Below are 24,275 nucleotides of genomic sequence, written 5' to 3' on the forward strand. Positions count from 1 at the left end.
AGTAGCCCAATTTTGGCCTAAAAAGTGGAGAAAGTAGCGAAATTTTGGGCTAAAAAGTAGCGAAAGTAGCCCAATTTTGGCCTAAAAAGTAGCGAAAGTAGCCCAATTTTGGGCTAAAAGTAGCAAAAGTAGCCCAATTTTGGCCTAAAAAGTAGGGAAAGTAGCGAAATTTTGGGCTAAAAGTAGCCCAATTTTGGGCTAAAAAGTAGCGAAAGTAGCCCAATTTTGGGCTAAAAAGTAGCGAAAGTAGCGAATTTTTGGGCAACAAAGTAGCGAAAGTAGGGAAATTTTGGGCTAAAAGTAGCCCAATTTTGGGCTAAAAAGTAGCGAAAGTAGCCCAATTTTGGGCTAAAAAGTAGCGAAAGTAGCGAAATTTTGGGCTAAAAAGTAGCGAAAGACATGAGTTACAGCTCAACATACACCCCCTTCAGGTATTGCTAGTTAGGCTGTTCTGGAAGCTTCATCCAACCGCAGATTGGATGAAGGTAAGCAGTTGCGGAAGCCTCATCCGCCCGCAGTTGTGGAAGCCTCATCCACCGGCAGTTACTGTTAGATAAGCAGCTCTGGAAGTCACTCACTCTGGTATCAATTTTGCCTCTGTTCACCCAGCAGTGATTAGGAACCTGGGTGTTTGTCGACTGTTGTGGGTGGCATCCTGGGGAATAGTCAAATGCTGCATATATCAGAGGTATACTCGAGTATTCCACAAACGCCGCAAGGCACAGCACGAAGAAAGTAACTGGAAGACTACACATGAAATATCCCGCAAGGCAAAGAACCTAGAGTCACAAGGCTACTGCAGGGAGTGAGCCGGAAGGTCACAGAATCCAAAAAAGGGTTCACGCCCAAACAAGGTAACTACAGTACCACGAGTCGTGATCAGTAAATAACATTGACTTGGGTTTGGAGAGGTAGACGCCAATATAGTTAAACAAATTTATCCCAGTAAAAACGAAATGCGCAAAATTATTTATCCAACAGCTGGACTCTCATCCCGCACTCAGAGCAATGTGGCGCTGTTAAATCCTTCAATAGCTGATCCTGTAATACGGCCCACAGTCGTTGAGTACGACCCCGTGAGCCAAACGTCCCTTGCCCTCCCGAGACGGACATAACCAAGAAAAAATATTATGATCTGTTTTGAGGTTAGTTATCTTAAACCAAAGTCGACAAAGCTTCAGTAAAAGACGTTACCGAAGCATTCAAACGTTCAAGAGTGAAAGAGCGAGACAAATATGATGGTAATGTTTTGTCGTAGCAGCGATCCACTCTCAAACCAGACTCAGAAAATGTTCACCTAGCTATTTAGTATTTCAGTATTGAAGCACTTCAGTATTGCTTTTATTTTTCCGTCTGACTTATTCCGTCTGATTCAGCAAATTAAAACCAGAATCGAGAATGACAGCATATTTGCACATTACAACTAGTAAAAAGAGTTTGTTTTACAAATATCTGGAATCTTAGTGTGTGTATGTGCGTCCTACAATTCGTCAGACCCATTGAAAGCGGCGAGCCAGATCCAAGATTTGGCAAGCGTTCTTGGATGAGTTCCAGTTATACGTCTCTGAGCCCTTCAGAGACATCGCTCTCTGTCACCCTTCCACGCCCCCCCTTCCCTCTCTGTCTATCTCTTTTTATCTACCCTCTCTTCCCCACTTTCTCTTTCTCATGGCCGTGAGGGGAAAGGCACTGAAGGGAAAAAATGGACGATAATGTCCTCTCTTGCTATTTTTTTTAAGCTTTGTAAGGTTCAGCTCCTTCAATATGTCCTCACAACATAATTTTCTCAATACTTACAGTATAAAGGTGTCTTATAGCAGATCTCTGTACTTTCCTTAATACATGAAAAAAGTCAGGGAATAATTCCGGTTGTCTTCTTGCAAATGTTACCCTAGCAAGATTTGCAATAGATTTTTCCACAAGAACGTTTCAAGATGTTTTATTTAAAACTGGAATGGGCCCGTATGTCATTGTTATGTCAGTATGTAACGATGTAATCAGTAAAACCACTTGTACTGATATTATGTGTGAAGAACATTTGTGTGTCTGTGTTCGATATTATAAATCCAGACATAATAGGGTTTCATCTCGATTTATTGGACTAGTTTTAATCACAAGCACTATCTCTGAAGCCTTGTATCAACACCTCAAACATTATATTGGCAATATTGGAGTTGATTTTGCAGTTGACACGGACGGGGCATCAAACCTGTGTGGACCTCATCTCTCACTTTACACCTTGATGAAGAAAGTCATCCTTAGTTTGTTTCTTATCAAATGCACATCATTCCTTGCATTTAGCCTGTTCTCGCGCATCTGACATCAACTTCATGATAAGAGAAAATTATAGTTTTACATAGAACTTCATAAAGGAGAGACAAAAAATGCAGATCAGTGTAGCAATCACATTGACTTGGAAAGCTGAGAGGAATCGGGCATCCTGATTATGCAAAGCTTCGTGTTAATTTGGGCTTCAGTTCCATTTATCTGGTCCTTGAGCTAGACTTTAACTACTAATTTTCTACACTTTTAGTCATTAACAGACAAAGCAATGAAAAGCTTGAAAGTGTTGAACAAAGATACCATAAATGTTTAGTGAGAGCTTACAAAGAGCTTCTATATTACATTCCTAGTATTGCTGAGACTTTTAAAAGGTGAAGAACTAGTCACTAGCATATGCACCCTTAGCTACAGACAGCCACCATTTTCAGAACTTCCATTAGTTCTAGATGACCAATTAGCTGAACTTAGTCAAATTGAAAACCAGTGGCGTCTACTGATAACCACTGACTGGTCCAGCAAGGTTTAAGAAGCCTCGACCCATGGATGGCTTCTTAAACCTTGCTGGAATCAACCTCACTGAGGACCAAATAACTCTCTTAAAACTGGGAATAAACTGTCACGTTATGTCCAGACCAAATGAGATAGCCCAGAAAGTGGAGTTGGAGATCCTATTGGACGATATATTCGACCTCGAGACGCAAAAGGAGGTTGCCACTAAAGACACATTGCAAGCGGAACTTATTGCAGAAGGAAGAAAGATTCGAGGTAACTACAGAAGCACCATACTGTCCCCTGAACTCAAAGCAGCAGCTAAGAGCCTTCGTGAGAATAAGGAGACAGTCGTCAGGAGAGATGACAACTCGCCAATATACGTTATTCTTAAAAATGACGAATATCTGGCAAAAATGAACTTTATACTCTCCGACCAAACTAAATTCCAAAGGATAACGAAGGACACTACAGCCGAATTGAAAACAAAGGTAAACAGATTGAAATTGTGAACACCAAGAAATCCGGACTCCACCTGACAAAGGTTATCAGGGAATACAAACCTGGTTACGTATATGGGAATGTCAAGACCCACAAGCCTGGAACCCACTTCGGCTAATCATCAGCCAGATAACCACACCCACATACAGACTGGCTAAGCGACTCAACTGCCTGCTGACTCCTTATGTGCCTTGTGCTTTTAGCCTGAAGTCTCCAAAGGAATTTTGTTTATTTTTTTTTATTTTTACATGCAAGCATGCAAGTTAAAGACAATAAATACAATAAAACAACATAGGAAACAACAAAACAAAAAAAAAAACACCAGCCAGAAGGACCGACAGCACAGTACAACAATTAGCAAAACTGGAGAAACGCATGAGAAACACAGCATACATCAAGACAAGAATCATAACACAAAATAGAAAATATAAACAAGCAAGCAATGCAAGCAAATAAAGACAAGAAAACAGCACAGAGTAACATATGAAACAAATCAAACAGAAGAACCAGCCAGAAGGACCGACAAACAAGCACATCATGAAGTACAACATGAAATATAACACAAGAAAATCATAACATACAACAAGCCATAAATAAAAAATAAAAATAAAAAACAATACAACATGTAAGGCATAAATATAACAATGGGGGCAAAGTAACAACACAAAAACAAATACATGAATACGCACACCACGCACACCAAAACCACTGGCCTCGCAACAAAGGGAGAGGCATGGGCACATAATACAATAGGGCAAACAAACAGCCAGAGGGGCACACAACACTACATAAAGCAAATAAACAGGAAATCAGCGGACATACTTGCCCGGGATCACGACCCGTAGGAACCGTACATTGAATGCTTCCCAGAGTATCCACCACCAAGGGTCCCGACCATCCACGGGGAAAGCCATGAACCAGAACCTTGGCAACAAACACCCGCAAACAGGGGACCCAGATGGCATTGCTTATGAGGCGAGTAGTTGCCCCTCTCCCCCACATGCAGGGAACCTGCCCACTATGAAAGTTCTCCGGCTCGTCAGACAGCATTAACTAGGCAATCGCTGTCCAGTGACCCAGCGGGCGACATCACACGCCGGCAACACGTCCCCCAGGGCCCCAACGTTCATTCTCACACAAGTGAACCTGACAGAGGGCACCACCACAGGGGCACCTGCGGCCACGGGCACACCACCAGACGACTGCAGGGAACCTGGACGGCGCGCATCCTTCTGTAACGTCACGACTAGGCCACGCCCAGCACCAGTATCCACACCATCCCTGGCAGCGGAAGCCACCACCCCCCACGCATAGCATTTCGGGCAATCTCATTATCTTCACATAAGCTAAGGAGAGTATATAAGTAAGTATATTTTATAGTTAATATACTTGCTACAAGCTATTAAGCTTTGCGTTTAATCCTTTACGGGTATGTCAGGGCGCATCCGATCCCTAGATCAGATGTGCCTTTTTATCTGTGCAAATAGTATCTGCTATATTTTGCCCCCAGATGGCCAGCTGTATGTGGGGACCATTGCGGACTTCGCTGGGCTGGAGCCTCTCATTTACCGCGAACCATTGCGGACAGAGCAGTACGATCTCTCCACCTTAAATTGTAAGTTTAGAACTGCTCTCAATAGGTTATTTATTTTAGTTTTCTTAATTGAATGATTTTATATCTACAATAATGTATGTATGTAGGTATGATTACTGAAATACGTATGTATTTTTTTCAGCTCCTAACTTCGTGAGCTCTTTTGCGCTGGGAGACTTTGTATACTTCTTTTTCCGGGAGATCGCTGTTGAATACCTCAATTGTGGCAAGGTAAGCACACCTCCCTAACACCTTCAGATTTTGGACATTAGGAACCAAAATTAAGCAAAGTTTATTCAGGTCATGTTGGTTATGCTAAGTAAAGTAGTTATAAATAATTGTTGGATTGTGTATGAGAATTGTACAGCAGCCCGTCCTCAGAGCAAATCCTATACCTTGAGAAACTACACTCCCCCTTTAAAACCACCTCGATAGTTATTAGATACGTTATTTGTGATGGTCTGAAAGCATATTACGGTTCCAGTAATAGTCTACATGAAAATGACATGGGAACCTTTGTCCTAAACCGAGATTATTCATAAGTTATAACTTTAATGTATGTACCAAAAATCGTTGGTTTTAAATAAAAGTGTATGCTGAAAAAGTTTTCTTTTAGGAATTTTGTGTTCTGTAAACAGAATTCTCGGGTACACATTAAATGTTATTAAATTCCATATTTCACATTGTCAGTAATACACCGAATTAGCCTAACCTAGCTTAACCTAGCTTGCCTACCCTTGCCTCACAAGTCCAGGCTGGACTTGGGGGAGTAGAACTCCCAGAACCCTTTCCAAGTATGCTCCAGGTATGCCTAACCTTTCCTAACCCTAACCTACCCATAGATAGAGAATACATAATAGCACTAATTATGTAGTCCTTCCAAATCCATTCTGTTGAGCATTCTACTCCCCGAGGGCAGGTTGTGTACAGAGGCTCAAATTAGAGTTTGTGAAATTGTACTTCTGTCAGTTTCAAGATTTTAGAAGTGGCCTGAAGGGAGCTGAGCAAGATAATATGAATGGATAAGGAAATTATGTACAAAGTGTATGATCTTTAAAAAGCTTCATTACTGTCTTTCATATAATTTTTACAAAACTCTCCTCACCGTTTCAGTCACTTGTATGTGGTAACAGAACAAAATATAATTCAAGACTAGAACACAATGTGTCTGGAACCAGTATCATTGCATGTAGATTAATTATTTAAATAATTTTCTTAAAATAACATGATTATCATTATTGGTTTTACCAATTTGGAATCTGGTATACTGTATATAAAGGGATGTAGATTTGTCTGAACTAATAATAATAGTAGTAATAATAATAATAATAATAATAATAATAATAATAATAATGTAAATACCAACATGAGAGTAGATTATACTTGTAGAAGACATTTCATTTGTAAGGACTTCATCAAGCTTAATAAAAAAAAAATGGTTTATAAGGGCTTTATAAATACTGTACATTTAGGCACATTAATTTAGTACATAAACGTCATTTTATTTCTGTATTAACAAATTTAGTGGTACATCTACATTTGGCATAGAGAGGCACGTAATCAGTAGCCTGCTCTTGCAAATTTTAAATAGATTGGAGAGGATGTTCTCAAGAACACGTGTGTATAAAGTAATTGTAAAGCTACCTCATACCGATAGGTCTGAAGGGTCTAATGCCTTGGACAGTCAATAATATAGGGTGTGAGATCTTGACTCGGTTCCTGTTCACATAGTTTACACATGGAGAGCTCAGGATTGGGAGAATAGTCACTTGCCTATCTACATCCTTAGTGCTCTAATTACTTCATTTATCACCTTCCCTTTTATGGAAGGTGATAATTAGTTAAAAATGCAACTACTTCCTTTGTGCACCCAAATAATAATTTGTAATAATCTTTTATATAAAAACATACAGTACATAAGTATAATGTGTGGTCATGGTTTCTTATGGTTGAGGAACTTCAGAATCAAATTTGTATCATATGTATAAGGTGAGAATAAGTGTTTGTGTTTATAGACGTTGTACTCTCGGGTGGCTCGGGTGTGTCGCCACGACAAGGGAGGACCTCACAAGTTCCGGAATAAGTGGACCTCCTACCTCAAGTCCAGACTCAATTGTTCTGTCTCTGGGGATTTTCCCTTCTACTTCAATGAGATCCGTGAGTTGAAAAAGATTTTTATATTTTACTTAAAATTAGTTGAACAAAGGCAAGTGTACATTTATGGAGAAGCAGGAAAAATGTGTATCGTGAGCTTATCTATAAGTTTTACCTCAATCTTTTCCACTCCAGCATATTAAAAAAAAATTTGAACTTCTATTTTATATTTCCCCTTATGCTAATTAGGCAGCTTATGTTGATAGGCATTTTGGAAGAAAATATTTCGGTACCCTAGTAATTAAATTTAATTATGCAACAATAATTTATATCTTAATTAGCATTAGAAAATCTTATGATCATATAAATTTAACTACAGTACTGTTCATGTATATTGTTAATTCTGAATTTCCAGCCTCATAGTTTTAATTTGTCAATATGACTTAAGTAAATGCACTACAATACATATTCTGATTTATATTTGAAAGCAGCACTTATTATCCAAGTTTTCCAGTGTACTGTATTGTGTATTCAATTCAGTTCTTAAATTATATGAAAGATCTTTATTTTTTTGTTAGCCTATGTACTGCATTTTTTAAGACATGGACAGAATGCAGTTTAATTTAGATATTATTACAATTATTGTAATACTAGAGAAACAAATTTAAGAACAGCTAGCCATTGCCATAAGAGTTAATTTATAAGGGCTTAGCACATTTGAACTAATTTACAGAGGCAACAACAGAACCAGTTGAAGGACGCTATGGAGGCCATGCCACAACTCTTCTCTATGGTGTCTTCACTACCCCAGAAAATTCCATTCCGGGTTCTGCTGTGTGTGCATTTACGTTCCAAGATATAATGGACACTTTTGAAGGTCCATTCAAGGGCCAGGCTTCTGTAAATGCCAACTGGTTGCCAGTCCAGGGAACTAAGGTAAATTTAAGTATGCAGCTAAACGTCATCTTCTATAAATGTGAGTTCTTGCATGAATTGAAAGTTTATTGTTGATTCAGGACCTATTCAACATATAAGACAAGGTGAGAAGTAAGCTTTGCATTTCAGTTACAGTAGACACAAGATATAATTTCTATAGTGTGACAGTTATTGTGCATTACAGGATAGTACATTGAGTTTTACATAGATAGGAATAAGTTTTTGAGTTTTACATTGAGTTTTACATTGATAGGAATAAGCACCTCAGTACTCCCTGTAGCTCTCCACTGTAGCTTATACATTTATTATACAGTAAATGCATTAATATTTAATAATTAATAGTTTTGAGTAAATTTTGTGAAAAAACCAGCGTTGAATGTAATGAAACGCCATTTTCTGGGTGAGTCCCGGAGGCTCCCCGGAGCTATCCCAGGCTGATATGCTAATGTCAGACTTTGGCATCAGTCATGTGTATGGAGTTCTTAGGCCTACCGGGGACCACGGCCAGAACCGGGCCCCCTCAGAGAGGCAAGGGGAGCAATGGCCTATAGAAGCCCCCATGTAGTTGGAAGCATTCTATGTCTGCCATCGACCGGAACTGGCACCCAGAAAGGTAAGCGCCCCAAAACAAACCCCTATTCTGGTTAAAATTGCTACCAAAAACCGAACTAGTGGATAGAACTCCCCAACCGAAAACAAGCAAACTAGTGTGACGTCACACACTGCCGTGCCGCTGTCTGCGCAGCTCCCCCCTCCCCGGGAGGGGGAAGGGGGAGCCCCAGACCCCCCACGCCGGCTACCCACACCTCAGTTCTTGAGGCTGGATGTCAAAAACGTGAAAAACCGCCGACCGGAGGGAGGGAGGGATGCCGGGGAGCCTCCGGGACTCACCCAGAAAATGGCGTTTCATTACATTCAACGCTGGTTTTCTGGGGGGAGCCCCGTCGGCTCCCCGGAGCTAACTACCCACAGACAGAAAAAGAGGGACTTACCCGGGAGGCGGTCGTCGCTCACCCCTCAACTCGAAGCCGAGACAACTGGCTGCAACCGCCGACCCAAAGCAACACAGGCCCGACGAGGCCCAGGGACATTCACAAGGTAACGAGCAGCCAGGACCCTGTTCGACTGCCAAAATCCCCGCGCCCGAATATCAGACCAAGACATATTCCCAAAGACGGCAGCAAGAACCGCGAACTTACGAACGTCATGGGCACGGGGATAGACCGCAGGCTGGCTGGACCTAATAACCCTGCGGACGACCTGAGAGACCCGAACCCGCGAACAGGGAAGAAGGGAAACCGGATCAACCCACAGCGCGTCCCCGGACACAGAAGCTGTGGCGCGCAAATAACGGCGAAGCGCCGCAACCGGACACAAAACATGATGCACCCCCGGCCTGACCAACCAAGCATCAACCACCCATGGACCCCTCCGGAACGCAGCAGTCTCATTCTTCGCCAGAAAAGAAGGAGACGGCTGCAAACGAACAAAACTATCACCACGACCAAAAGAGCAGAAACCCCTGCGCCGGAGGAGAGCATGAAGCTCCCCTACCCGACCCCCAGAGGCCAAAGCCAACAAGAAAAGTGCCTTGGAAAAACAATCCTGGACCGAAGGGGCCACAACGAAACGAGGAGATGAAAGGAAAGCGAGCACTCTGTCCAAAGACCAGGACGGCTCAGGCGACGCATGAGCAGGCCGGAGGTGAAACAATGCACGAGACAGCTTGCGAAACGGCGCAGACGTAACATCGATACCGAAAGCAAGCTGAAGCGGCTCCGCCAGCGCCGCACGATACGAAGCGACAGTGTTAGGCATAAGATGACGGTCCTGAAACAACCACGAGAGGAAGGACAAGACCACCCAAACAGACAAGGAGCTAACACGACGAAGACGCAAAAAGAAATGGAAGGACCGCCAGGAAACTTCATACTGCCGCCGAGAAGAAGCCCTCAGGTGGGACACCAACAAGGAGGCCACCTGATCACCATAGAGATGATGATAGACTCGAGTCAAAAAAACCATACGCGAAGACTCGAGAAGATCGAACCAGCTACGTGACGTACCGGCCCGATCTGCTGAAAGAGGCGGAGCCGCGGGAAAACCCTCGGGTTCGGACACCGAGCAACCAGCGCCTGAAACCAAGCAAACTTCTAAAGCTGAATCCCAGGGACGTGTACACTCACGGGGACCTAGCAGGGGGCGCCATCGAGGAGAACAGTGGAAGGGCAAAAACAAACTGAATAAAATGACAGAACCCCCCACCAGGCAAAAACAAAAAGAAAAACAAAACCCCGCAAGAGGACAGCGAACCCCAAGGAACACAGCCGGCCGCGATGTCGGGAAATACAAGCTGAGCAGCACCCTGCGCCCCAACCAGTGCAAACTGCCTCTTACCTGCCGGTAACAAGGGAGAACAGAACACCCAAGAGCCCAACAGGCGGCCGAAAAACCGAAAGGTAAAACGGACCAGCAGAGGCAGACCCCGAGGAGCCTGTGGAAGATGGCCCCAAGCCCCAAGGGCAGTACTTACAGGGCACCTAGGGAAGGCAACCCTAGGCGCATGCAGCCCGAGTACTGAAGATAACTCCTGGCTCTCGCACCCACAAAACTAACACCACACGCAAAGCACAGTGCAGTAGCGACACCGGAGCCAGAGCACACGACCATCGCCTATAGCATCAGCCTCAAGAACTGAGGTGTGGGTAGCCGGCGCGGGGGGTCTGGGGCTCCCCCTTCCCCCTCCCGGGGAGGGGGGAGCTGCGCAGACAGCGGCGCGGCAGTGTGTGACATCACACTAGTTTGCTTGTTTTCGGTTGGGGAGTTCTATCCACTAGTTCGGTTTTTGGTAGCAATTTTAACCAGAATAGGGGTTTGTTTTGGGGCGCTTACCTTTCTGGGTGCCTGTTCCGGTCGATGGCAGACATAGAATGCTTCCAACTACACGGGGGCTTCTATAGGCCATTGCTCCCCTTGCCTCTCTGAGGGGGCCCGGTTCTGGCCGTGGTCCCCGGTAGGCCTAAGAACTCCATACACATGACTGATGCCAAAGTCTGACATTAGCATATCAGCCTGGGATAGCTCCGGGGAGCCGACGGGGCTCCCCCCAGAAAAGTAACCTTTCCAAGTTACATGCTGTTAAGACAAGAACATGCTTGTCTAAGGTCTAAATAACATCTTGGTTTCAGATTTTGTGTACACTGTAGTTTGAATTTTTTTCTCAGTCTGACCAAGCATTCTGGTTGAGTGAATCAGCCAGGCTGTTTGTGCTTACAAATTGCATTTCTACATAGGTGCTACATCCTGGCTGATTAAGGATGCTGTACAGGAATACTCAACTACCTTGTTGAGATAGGGGTCTGTTGGTAGTTATATTTGAAGGAAGATATTCAGTTCATTTCAAATGTTTTGTTCATAAATGTTTGTAAATTTATAGTTAGATTAGTTTACATAAATTTAGATAAATTATGTTAACCAAACCACACACTAGAAAGTGAAGGGACGACGACGTTTTGGTGTGTCCTAACAAACGTGACCTAATATAAGCTTACCCTTTCATTTACCTTTCTTTCTCTTTCCTTCATTCTTTTTCTTTGCCTTGTTTTCTCTTACGATCCCTTGCTTATTACTATTACAATCACCTCTTATTCCTATTAATATCTCCTTCTTATTGGATGGTTATAAATAGGAGCCGCTTTGTATGGCCCAATAGGCCTTCTGCAGTTACCTTTGTTCTTATGTTATGTTCTTATTCATATTACTATCTCCTTTATTACACCTTATCTTTCGTACCTTTTGCCTTGCTTTTTCTTCTAAGATTTTCTTCTCCTCACCTCTCTTGCCTATTTATTGCCTTGCTCCTTCCCTTATCAAAATCAACTTGAGAATGGTCCAGGACGGACTGAAACGTCATCGTCCCTTCACTTTTTAGTGTGTGGTTTGGTCAACATATTTCAGCCATGATATTGTGACTCCTCGTCTGCATTTAGATAAATTATTTACCTAAGAGAAAGTCATAATACTATCATAACATGTATATACTATCTATAATTATATACTGCATGTTCAAGATTTAGATATAACATTTATCAATGCTTTAAAACTCACTACAGTTGTCAAATTGAGAATCAACAACTATGTTCATAACTAACATAAATCATTACAATAGTGGCTGAACAAGTGTACATCAGGCTAAATCAAACTTACAATTTTGGTACAAAGAGCTTACAATTTGAAAGGCAATACAGTGTATATATTAGAAATCAATGGGTAGTTTTCTGTTAGAATAGTAAGACATATTGACACATTTTATATCACAAAATTAGATTGACGAGAAGACAATATAAAGAAATAACCTAATAATTGAAAAGATTTAGGTCTTTATTATTAATTGAATTATCTCAGTGTATTGTAATTTTCATATTCCTACTTTCAATTGGAGTTACATTGTTTTAGGCTGCTACTCTTCCTCTCACTCATCAGAACTTGTTTGTGCTAGATGTACCCTGAGTTAGGCAACTGTTGTGGGTTGCATGCTGGAGGTCAGTGGTTGGATTGACAAGCCTGACAGATTTCCCAGACAAAACCATGCACAACCTCTGAGTCATGTAGCTTGTGTATCATTTTGTATAGTGTGCAGAACATTGTAGACTTGAGCAACTACTGAAAGATAATATTGAAAAGTAATTATAAATATCACTGCAGTGACGAGTAAAGACATTAGTCCATCTGTCAATATAAAATGACTATATGAGAATGATCAACAAAGTTATGTGCACCAGATTATTGGGACATCTTGGAAGGATAGGCTGCAACATCACCTTGATATGTTGGAAATTAGTGAAACTAACTACTGAAAATTACTTGCTTATATGAATGGCAGTACTACAGTTCTTACCAAACACAATCAGGAGGTTATTATTCACAAGTGCTCATAAGGAGTTAAATGCTGATGCAGGGTCCCAGTAGTACAGTTGGGTTTGCTCTCGGCTCACAATTGGGAATCCCAGGTTCGAATCCTGGCCAGGACAGAAATGGTTAGACCCATTTCCTTTCGCCTAATACTTCTGTTTACCTAACAGAAAATAAGTACCCGGGAGATAGTCAACTGTTGTGGAGTTGCATCTTGGGGAGGGTCAGTAGTCTAACCTTGGAGAGGGGGGCGAGGATTCCTCGGTATAAGCCTAATGTGTACGTACATGGGCTGCATATCTCCAATAAAATTAATTATATTATACCCATGTGACGAGGTTCAGCCACTATTTAATTTAATATGCCTTTGCCCGTTGGAGAGGATTGATACAAATAAATAAAAAAATTTACTTTGGAAGCTTAAAAATAAAATTTCTCTTCTAAGTGTGAAAATATTAGTAAGCCTCAAAATGATAGGTTCTTTGACTATTTTTAGCCATAGGAATTTGGGAACATGATCTTAATAATCTGTTGATTTTGCAGCAGGATCATTTGTTATTACAGGTACCTGAACCAAGACCAGGTCAGTGTGTGAAAGATTCAAGCACACTACCAGATGTCACCCTAAACTTTATTAAAACTCATTCACTGATGGATGAAGCAGTGCCAGCTTTCTTTGGACAACCTATAATCATCAGCACAAGCTTCCAGTAAGTTGCTTCTTATCCTGAATGTTAATAATTTATGAAGAATTATACATTGTGCATGAATTATACCCGGTAGTTATATATAAGATTTATTGTAGTAGGATCAGAGAAAAGATACAGTAAATCCATTTTTGTTTGGATTTACTGTATCTTTTCTTGTTTGTTTCTTGAAATGTTTCTTCTCCCTTAAACATTTTCTGAGCCGTTATATTCAGCTGCTCCCTCAAGTAAGATTTTATGTATTCTTGTACATGGGTTATGCAGTCAGGCAAGACAACATACACTATGGCGCTACACAAAACTTTCAAGCATTACTGTAGAATCATATTGTCCTGAGGCATTGGAGAAATAACACAGCTCAGAAATGACACAAATTTTTTCACAAAAATTAAATCCCCTTCCAAGCCTTAGCTTATCATTACAGTCGACTGCTTAGTAAATCTTACCAACTGCCACCAGGTGGCAGTAACTTTCTCACACACGAGTTCATTGATTCAAGCCAGATCAAGTACTTCCTAACTGTACTCCAGACATTGAGTTACCAATTGCCTTGCATTGATTTTGGGGATCAACGTCCCTGTGGCCCTGGTCCCTGACCAGGCCTCTTGGACCTGGACCTTCAGTGAATATTCTTTTCAGCTAGAAACATGGTTTATCGCACACTCTAAGCCAAATATTTATGGGTTACACTTCTATATGCCCATATAAAACTGTATGTGTAATTACCTAAGTGTAGTTAAAGGATGAGAGCTACGGTCTTGGTGTCCTGTTTTCCCAGCACTCTTTGTCATATAACCCTTTGAAACTACTGACAGTCTTGGCCTCCACCACCTTCTCACCTAACTTGTTCCAACCGTCTACCACTCTGTTTGTGAAAGTGAATTTTGTTTATATTTCTTGGGCATCTATGTTTAGTTAGTTTAAATCTATGACCTCTTGTTCTTGAAGTTCCAGGTCTCGGGAAATCCTCCCTATCAATTTTATCAATTCGTGTTACTATTTTGTACGTAGTGATGATATCGCCTCTTTTTCGTTTTTCTTCTAGTTTTGGCATATTTAATGCCTCTAACCTCTCCTTGTAGCTCTTATTCTTCAGTTCTGGGAGCCACTTAGTGGCATGTCTTTGCACCTTTTCCAGTTTGTTGATGTGCCTCTTTAGATATGGGTACTATACATATTCCAGTTTTGGTCTAACAAATGTCTTGAACAATTTCTTTAGTATTTTGCCATCCATGTATTTAAAAGCCATTCTGAAGTTAGAAAGTGTAGCGTAGGCCCCTCGCACAATATTCTTAATGTGATCCACAGGTGATAGTTTTCTATCTAGAACCACGCCTAGATCTCTTTCTTTATCAGACTTCTTTAAAGATTTCTCACATAATTTATAGGTTGTGTGGGGGTCTATGTTCTCCTATTCCACATTCCATAACATGGCATTTATTTACATTAAATTCCATTTGCCAAGTGGTGCTCCATATACTTATTCTGTCCAGGTCATTGAGTACTCACCTGTGTGTGTGTATTTACTATTTGTGTGCAGAATTGAGCAATTAGCTCTTGAACCCCGCCTTTCTAACCAATCTATTTTCCTCTTGTTTTATTTGCTTGATACATGCTTGATGGGGTTCTGGGAGTTCTTCTACTCCCCAAGCCTGGCCTGAGGCCAGGCTTGACTTGTGAGAGCTTGGTCCACTAGGCTGTTGCTTGAAGCGGCCTGCAGGCCCACATATCCACCACAGCCCGGTTGGTCCAATACTCCTTGGAGAAAATAATCTAGTTTTTTCTTGAAGATGTCCACTGTAGTTCCCACAATATTTCTTATACTCGCTAGGAGTATGTTAAACAACTGTGGACCTCTGATGTTTATACAGTGTTCTCTGATTGTGCCTATGGCATCCCTGCTTTTCACTGGTTCTATACCGATACTATACTGAGTGCCTGTGCTACTGGCACCTTTGCATTTCTTTATAAATATTGAATTCCATGAATTTGGACCTGGAGCTGAGTGCATGGGCATGTTTTCAATTTCTCTTTCAAACTCTTCAACACTCGTGTTTCGATGCGTGTCGAACCCCTTTCGTGTCAGGGGTTTCGATATCATGCATAAAGAAGCTGTCCGGCTCTTCCACTTTCATGCTGTTTATTAGTGCTAATCATGTTCTCATACCGCTCTTTTAGGATTTCACTATTTTCTTTGTCATCCTTAGTGTATGAACTTTCACTCGTATGAATAGGTCCAATACTGGTAGTGGTTTTTGCTTTTGATTTTGCATATGCAAAGAAATATATATATTTTTTAATTGCTTTCTGTTCTAGTTGCCTTTCTTCAATCTGATATGAGTTGTTTCAGTTTCTGCTCAATTTCTTCAATCTCTCAGTTTAAATTATTCCTCTTTTGTAGGAAAAGTTACGTCTGCTTAAGCATTTCCGTATTTTTCCTTCTTTTATAGTGTCGTCTGCGTTCTCTTTCTACTTTGGACCTATTTCTGGCTTTCCTTAAAGGAACACGTTCCAGACAGACTTTATATGCTTCTGAAGTCAGTTTTTCTATCCCTTCTGTAGAATTTTTATAACTTACAACAGTTTCCCATGGAATGTTTGTAAGTTCCCAGTTTGTCTCCCAGTCTATCCTTTTATTATTAAAATTGAATTTACTGAATAACCCCTTTCACTTGTTCATTGTTTTAGGTCTATTCTGAATACTGATGGTAGTTTGCACTTCAATGAGCTTGTGATCCGAGTATGTGATATCTGAAATCGTAATGTCCCTGATTATGTCTTCATTGTTTGGGATGACCAGATCTAGAATATTTTTGGTTCTAGTTGGGTATAGTTAAGGGTTAGTATTTTGTAAGTTGTGATCATATCACCTCTTTTCCTTCTATCTTCTAATTTTGGCATGTTTAACACCTTTAGTCTCTCCTTGTAACTCTTGTTTTTCAGTTCTGGAAGCAATTTTGTATCATGCTGGTGCCCTTTTTCCAGTTTGTGCTTTTTGAGATTTGTGCACATACAACTGCTGCATATTCCAATTTTGGTCTCGCAAAAGTCATGAACAGTTTCTTTAGTATTTCACCATCCATATAATTAAAAGCAAGCCTGGAGTTGCAAAGCGATGCATATGCTCCTCTCACAATGTTCTTTGTGTGTTCCTGTGGCGACAGTTTACTATCCAAAACCACCCCTAGGTCTCGTTCATTATTAGAGTGCAATAATTCCTTTCCGCATAATTTGTATGTTGTGTGTGGTCTATTTTCTTCATTTCCACATTCCATAATATGGCATTTATTCACATTGTTTTCCATTTGTCACTTGACACTCCAAGAACTTATTTTTATCTAGATCGATTTGAAAGGCATTACAATAGTCTTCCCCAGTATCTTAGCATCATCCACAAACATATTCATATAATTCTGTATTCTTTCTGGTAGATCATTTATGTAGATGATGAACATTACTGGAGCAGGAACTGAACCCAGTGGTACTCCACTAGTAACACTCCTCCAGTCATATACATTGTCTGTGATTACTGCCATCATCTGTTTGTCAGAAAAATTTTCATCCATGTCAGAAGTTTCTCTCACTCCTCCAGCATGTTCCAGTTTCCAGAACAGCCTCTTGTATGGGTGTGTGTGTGTGTATGTGGGGCTACTAGTTACTGCATGTCCCTAAATCTTCTGGATTCTGCTTTTAGGTCAGTATTGATGTGAATAGCTATGGCTTAGCTCTCATGACAATGCCATTTCCTTCACGGTCCACTAGTCATAGATTTTTAAGTCTGTGCACAGGGTACAATTTGTCCTTCCCTCACCTGTGTGGTGTCAGCATGGATCATCCTGTGACTGAAAGTGTGCCTTCATGGAGTGGGTGACTTTTTATTTTCATTTTATGTCCACAAGCATCCCTTTCCTTCCTTTTTGGGCATACTGATAGTTTATGGATACTTGAGCACTTATGCTTTGGTAACCAGGCTTCTTCCTGGTATTGTGGTTAGGGTTGGAGGATTGAGTGACCTGTTGCTGATGGCTGATTAGACCTGTTATGGCTGATGTCCTTGTTAAACAGAACAAAGAAGAAATACTGCCTCGATTTGGTGAATCTCTTTGGTTCAGTTACATTAATATAAACTTAATGTGTTCTGGTGTTTGGCAATTTAGAGAAGCCCATCACTGATAGTATACTTTGCATCTGTTGATGGGTGACTTGCTGGGCATGTTCTTACTTATACTTTAATTCCTTCTGTGTTTTTAGACATTCAGTTGGTTTCACCTTGGATTGTCAAGTGTTACTCTGGTCAAATCTACAATTCAGTGGGTCACTTCATGAAATCTTGGGTTCATGTATGGGCAAAACATAAACAAAGAAATGGGTAATACAAAGGCTCACAGATGCTGCCACAAGGCCAAAGACTGCCTTGACAAAATAAGCCTAAAACTGCTTTGATAAGGGCATAGTAAGTTATTGTTAATTTTTGTAGATTGTCTTAGCATTCTATGCAGTGGTGCTGTTGGTAGTTTGAAAACTTATATATCTTATATATGAAAACTTATATATATATATGAAACTTATATATGAAAACTTGTATATGAAAACTTGTACATATATGAAAACTTATATATGAAGAAAATTTATGTCGCAATATAGTTGCGACATATAATATGTCGCAATTATATTTAAAATTTCTTGGGATTTTCCTAAATACTTTTATATCTGGTTTATATGAATTAATGTGTATACCTAAGTCTTAACCTTTACTATTTCTAATATTCTCTAAGGTGTAAATTTTCTTATTAATTATCAACATAAATTACAGTTTTATTGGCCGTTTCACATCTATAGCAGTGGACGCACAAGTAAGAACACCAGATGGAAAGTCCTATGATGTCCTCTTCATAGGTACAGGTAGGTAGTAGAAGCTGTGTATGGTATAAATCACAGATTATAAACATTTACATATACAAGAATTGAAATGAATATGTAAATTGTATTTACAAAATGCAAATTTATTCTGATCTGTATTAATGTCATTAATTTTGCAGATGATGGCAAAGTGATAAAAGCTGTCAACACAAAATCAGCTGACTCATATCAAGAAGTAGAGCCATTTATCATTGAAGAGATATCTGTGTTTCCATCTGATATTGCCGTAACTTCTCTACAAGTGATCAAACCAAGAGGAAAGCAACCACGTTTGCTAGTTGGATCACGTTCCATGATTCATTCAATTTCCTTGAATCGCTGTTACACTGACAAGAGTATATCTTGCAGGTATAATCAATCTTCTCTTTATTGTTGTTAGAAATGGGTTTTATTCATATCACTAAATTTGATGATCATAGTCTTACATGGATATAAGACTAAGGAATAATTATTCTACTAATGGTGTCTTGTAGCAAAGTTGTCAGAACAGTTAACACACAATCAAATGATACCGGATTCAATACCCACATAGGACGAGACATTTAGGTGCATTTCCTTATACCTGATGTCTTAATTCACTTAGCAGTAAACAGGTACTTGTTAATTATGAACTTCTTGTACGTTGCATCCTGGAAAAGATCATTCATTAGTCTAAGGGAATGCTGATCAGCTCAACAAGCTTCATATCCCAGACAATATTAAATCATTTCCTTCTGTTTTTTCTTAAAGGGTGGTGAGTGTAGAAGAGGGCTCCGACCCGGAGCCCTCTGTCGGGGGTTTCCCGGGACTCGGGGAGGGGGAATCTGCTTGGAGCGCTGGGACTCTTTTTGACCTTGTTTAGGACCTTATGTCTTCTGGGCAGGGATTGTTGCTTCTGGGAAGAGGGTTTTTGTTCCCACCTTCCCTTCTGAATTGGGAATTGGTATTCCTGTATTTGATGACATGGTTTATGCACCCTCACATTGGATGCATCCATCTTATGCTTGGATGTTTTGTACTAGAAAAAACTAAACAACACACAAACAATGAATGACTAAATATATTGTCTCTCATGTGTGATTCAATTGTGATTCAAAGACCATTTATTGCACTTTATTTTGCAATAAATGATGTCTTCATGCACACTGACATCAATGTGCATGGAGTTCTTGCCTACTGGGACCACGAGCCAGAACCTGGCCCCCCTCAGAGAGGCATGAGGAACAATGGCCTATAGAAACCCGTGTGGTTGGGAGCATTCTATGTCTGCCATCGACCGGGTCTGGCATCCAGAAAGGTAGGTGCCCCAAAACAAACCCCCTATTCTAGTGAAAATATTGCTACTGAATGCTGAACAAGTGGACAGAACTCCCCAAATGAAAATTAGCAAACTTGCATGATGTCATCACATTGCCGCACCGCTGTCTTTGCAACCCCACCCTCTCCCCGGGAGGGGAAAGGCGGAGCCCCAAACCCTTGCGTCGGTGATCCACCCTTCAGTTCTTGGCTGATGTGTTGCTGGCAGGTTGTTTGCCTCTGGCTCACGATTTTGTGTCAGTTTCTGTGACTTGTGGCTTAGTCCTGTCTTTACGGTCGGTGTGCAAGCCAGGAACTCAGTCAGCTGAGTTTTTTGATTACCCGTTTGCCTCTGGGTTGCGGGTAGTTTGTCATTTGTTGGGGCGCAGGGTACAGCACAGCTTGTTATCACCTCTCACAGCGGCCGGCTCTGTTCTGCCTGGGCACGTTGCCCTCTTGCTGGGTTTTCTTTTTCATTTTGTTTTCTCTTCATGATGGAGGGTCTGCCTCTTGGTTGGTCATTCCCTATTGTTGTTGGTGTCCTCCGCTAGATCCTCGCGAGTATACACGTCCCGGGGGTGCAACTTTTAGCAGTTTGCTTGGTAATTTTGGGGTGCTGGTTAGCTGTACCCCTGCCTGGGCTTCCCTTAGCATGTTACCAAGGTTAAGGGCTCTGGGAAACCCCGCGGGGGTTTCTTGGTCTGATGGATGCAACCCCTGAGTCCCCTCTCACTTCGTGCGAGGTTGACGGTTGCTCTGTCCCCTTGTCTTAGGGTGACAATCACCTGTTGTGTCTCCGCCATGCTGCCTGCCGAGTCAGTGATTCTTTTGACCCGGAGTCATGCGACATTTGTTGTTTGTACGTTCTCCAGTTCACCCAAGCTACTGATCGTGATATGCAGGCGCAGACAGCTGAGGTGTTGTATACTAGGTTTAGGTTGTCGCAACGCGATAGGTTGGTTGCTTCCCCGGATGCCCCGAGACTGCCCTGTTTTGATTATAAGGACCCAGACTTCAGGATGGGAGTCGCTTTGACTTTGGTTCCGTCTGCTCCTTCTTGTCCTTCCCCTTCGGTTGTTCATCCGGTTCCACCCCTCTTGCTTCCAGCTCCGAAACGTCTGAGGGTTTCGGAGTTGGGGCAGGGTCTAGTTGGTGTTGAGACTCAGGTGGTCTCAGGGAAGTCCCCTTCCGGGCTGGCAGCGGAGGCATTCGAGCCTAGTCCTCGAGCTGGAGCCTCTGGATCTGACCAGTGGGCCCCCTTCATTCCTGCCTTTTCTTTAGAGGCGAGGGGGTTTGAAGGACGGCTCGGCTTCAGGTCCTCAGGGTGAGGTTCCCAGGGCAGAGGAGGGATTGACATGGGGGCATTGGGCCCCATTGGACCCCACCTGGGTTTTTTACCCTCGAAGTGGGGGTTTGGTGTTACAAGGAGAGGGGTTCTCTTTCGCTCCCTCTTCGTACGAATTGGATTTGGTGTCTACCCCTCCCCGGGTTGGGTTCTGTGATCCTGTTGGTTCTTTGGTCCCGCGTCCCGTCCCAAGTGGTGCGGGAAACCCTTGCGGCTTACCTCCTGCATGACCCAGATTATGCTTTTGTAATGGATCCGCATTCCTTCGTATATGGATCTTCGTGTCCTTACTGGGTTCGTTATGAAGTTCCGGAGTCTTCCTGGTTAGCAGACTGCCCTCTCTTCTTGTTGGAGGCTTGGCATATTCTCTGTCAATCCCGCATGCTTGAGTGGAGGGAGGCTCAGATGGCGTAGCAGGTTTTCCTGGGGGGCAAATTTGAGCATCTCAATGCGTGCTTGTTCGCCTCTGCCCTTCCGTGGGATGTTGGTGTAGTGCAGCGTCATGTGCAGGTTCCTTCCCTTTCAGCTGCATTGGTCGCTGAGGATTTGCGCACGCGTGGCTTGTTGGCTTCGCCTCTGCATTTCGTCTCCTTCCTTGAGTTGTCCTTGGACTGGCTTGAGGTGGATGTGGAGCCGCTTGGGGTCACCTCTGGGTCTGGTGCGTTTCCCTCAGCGGTGCGTATGTCATCTGCTTTATTAAAGCTGTTTGTGCCACTCCTGCGGGATGCGGTTTTGCGTTTTTTTGCTTCTCGACTCGCTTGTCGGTAAGTGGTGCTCGCTTCTTCCTCGCAAACCGCTTGGGCCCCCTGGCTCTTAGGCTGTCTTCACCCTTTTGTCCGTTGCTGTTTGCTGAGTCTGCGGTTGTGCAGTATCTGCATGCAGCTTCAGCTAGTTGCCGTCCTATGTCGGATTTGTTGATCCTTTGGGGGGGCTCGTGGGGAACCTTCCCAGCAGGGTCATGCCAGGGCTCGGGGGTTCTTCCTGTATTGGTAAGCCAGTTGTGCCAGATTCAGCACTGGTGCAACCTTCGGTACCGTCTGTTTATGTTTGGTCCAGTGATCGTCCTGTGCGTCAGCCCTTTCTTGGTTCGTTCCATTGACGGGGCGATGGAGGAGAGGCTTGCTATATTTGCTCACGCCTGGTCCTATGGTCCTATGCAGCCTATGGTGGCATTGGGTGGCCCCTCCTCCTTCGGGGGGTTTAGGGCTGGCAAGGCAGGCCTTTTCTCCTGCACTCTGTCAGGTCGTCTCGGAGTGGGTTTGTTTGGGTGTAGTCGAAACGACCTCGTTCCCCCAGGTGGGTTTCCAGTGTGTTTCCGGACCCGAAACGGGACTACGCAGACCTCCGGTTCAATATGGACTTGTCCAGTCTGAACCCATGAGTTTATTCCCCCTCCCTTTGGATGACTACTCTAACCCAGACACGTCTCCTGTTGGAGCCAGATGCTTTGATGGTGTCTCTGGACTTCAAGGACGCGTATTGGCACATCTGGATTCATCTGAAGTTCAGGGACTGGCTAGGTTTTGTTGTGGGGCAGTCAGAGTTACCACTTCCTTTGCCTTCCATTCGGTTTGAATCTGGCTCGTCGCATTTTCACATGCCTTACTCGGGTCATGGTGGCCCGCTTGCATCTGTTAGGCGTTCAAGTTCTGGCCTACCTCGAGGACCGGCTGGTGTGGGCTCCCATCCAATCCTCATGTCTGCTCACCAGGGATTTGGTTCTTTCCCAGCTCGCTGGGTTCGGGTTCCTGGTGAACTGGTGGAAGTCCCATCTGGTTCCCTCTCAGGTTTGGTCTTGGCTGGGTCATGTGTGGGACGCTCGGACCGCTTCCCTGTCTCTCCCTCCCGCGGCTATGCTTCGGCTGTGTTCTCATTTTTGTCTGTTTTTGAGGGGCTCCCGGGTCATGTGCCGGTTGTTTGAGGGTTTGTGCGGGAGCCTGAACTTTGCCATGATGGTCTACCCGCCGGGTCGGGTGTAGCTTCGTTGGCTGTTCTGTTTCCTTTGGGGACGTTCCTTCCGCCTCTCTCGCGACCACTGGGTTCGGCCTCTGGCGGCTTTGCATTGGTTGCTGCATCGCCGGGTTTCTCTTTGGGTTTTTTGGGGTTAAGTGCCTTGGCGCCTATCCGAGCCCTTGCTCGATGTGTTCACGGATGCATCATCTTTGGGCTGGGGCTTTGTGATCAGTGCTCACCAGCCCGTCCTTTTGTCAGGCTTGCAGCATGGTGCGGGAGTTTCGTGACTGTGTGGATGTCGCTCCGAAGGATTCGGGTCGCTCATGGATCAATGATCCAGCTCCAATTGGACTGTTTCCCGGTTGTTCATTGCCTGAACCGCGGGGGTTCGAATGCGGTCCTTGGCTCTTTGGGGCTGAATGCTTCGAGTGACTCATCTGCAGAGTTCTCGGGGTTTGGCTCTCCTGGCGGTTCACGTTCGGGGGAGTGTCAGTGTCCTGGTGGACAGCCTGTCCTGGTTCTTTCCCCTTTCCACAGAATGGACGGTCTCGGCGTGGTCGAGGCGTCTCCCAGTATACACTGTATGTGGTGCCCTTCCCCGACTGCAAGGCCGTCGGGGTCGATGCCTTCCGGCAGGACTGGGCAAGGTAGGGTTACCTATACCTCTCTCCCCGGTTCAGCTGCTGCTCCAGGTCCTGGCTCACTTGGAGACTTACCAGGAAAGAATTGTCCTTCTGGCTCCTTGGTGGCTGACCCAGCCTTGGTTTCAGGCATTGCTTGCTGGGTGTCCGAACCCAAGGGTCTTCCTGCGGCTCCGCCTCTTTCAGCAGATCGGTCCAGCCCCGGTACGAGGCTGGTTCATTTTTCTCCTCGAGTCTTCGCGTCGGGAGTTTCTTACTCGGGTCTATCATCATTTGTATGGTGTGCTGGTGGCTTCATTGTTGGTCTCCCACATGCATGCTTTGTCTCGGCGGCAGTATGAAATTTTCTGACAGTCCTTCCGGTTTTTCCTATCACTGCGTAGGCGTACTTCGGTCTTTGATAGGGTTGTCTTGTCCTTCCTTTTGTGGTAGTTCCAGGACTGTAATCTTATGCTGAATACTGTCGCCTCATATCGTGCGGCACTGGCGAAGCCGTTGCAGCTTGCATTCGGTATTGATGTTACTTCTGCTCTGTTCCTCAAGCTGTCTCGTGTGTTGTTTTACCTCTGGCCTGCTTATGTGCCTCCTCAGCCATCCTGGTCATTGGACCGGGTGCTTTCTTTTCT

The 24,275-nt window shown here is 43.3% G+C and overlaps 1 protein-coding gene across 8 annotated transcripts in view; it reads left to right on the top strand.

Annotated features, from left to right (window-relative positions):
- The window catches only part of Sema1a (semaphorin 1a), a 1,083,998-nt gene that overhangs the window by 1,020,044 nt on the left and 39,679 nt on the right, over positions 1-24,275 (top strand). For 5 of the 8 annotated variants that reach the window (XM_069303901.1, XM_069303896.1, XM_069303904.1 and 2 more), the window contains exons 6-12: positions 4,784-4,888; positions 5,010-5,098; positions 6,883-7,024; positions 7,695-7,897; positions 13,352-13,518; positions 18,329-18,417; positions 18,555-18,783. In XM_069303901.1, the coding sequence (XP_069160002.1) occupies positions 4,784-4,888; positions 5,010-5,098; positions 6,883-7,024; positions 7,695-7,897; positions 13,352-13,518; positions 18,329-18,417; positions 18,555-18,783 (1,024 nt within the window). The remainder of the gene's footprint in view (positions 1-4,783; positions 4,889-5,009; positions 5,099-6,882; positions 7,025-7,694; positions 7,898-13,351; positions 13,519-18,328; positions 18,418-18,554; positions 18,784-24,275) is intronic. The other 3 variants (XM_069303903.1, XM_069303899.1, XM_069303900.1) reach the window with 1 other exon arrangement.

This window comes from Procambarus clarkii, chromosome 51 (genome assembly GCF_040958095.1).
Source record: "Procambarus clarkii isolate CNS0578487 chromosome 51, FALCON_Pclarkii_2.0, whole genome shotgun sequence".
Taxonomy (NCBI): domain Eukaryota; kingdom Metazoa; phylum Arthropoda; class Malacostraca; order Decapoda; family Cambaridae; genus Procambarus; species Procambarus clarkii.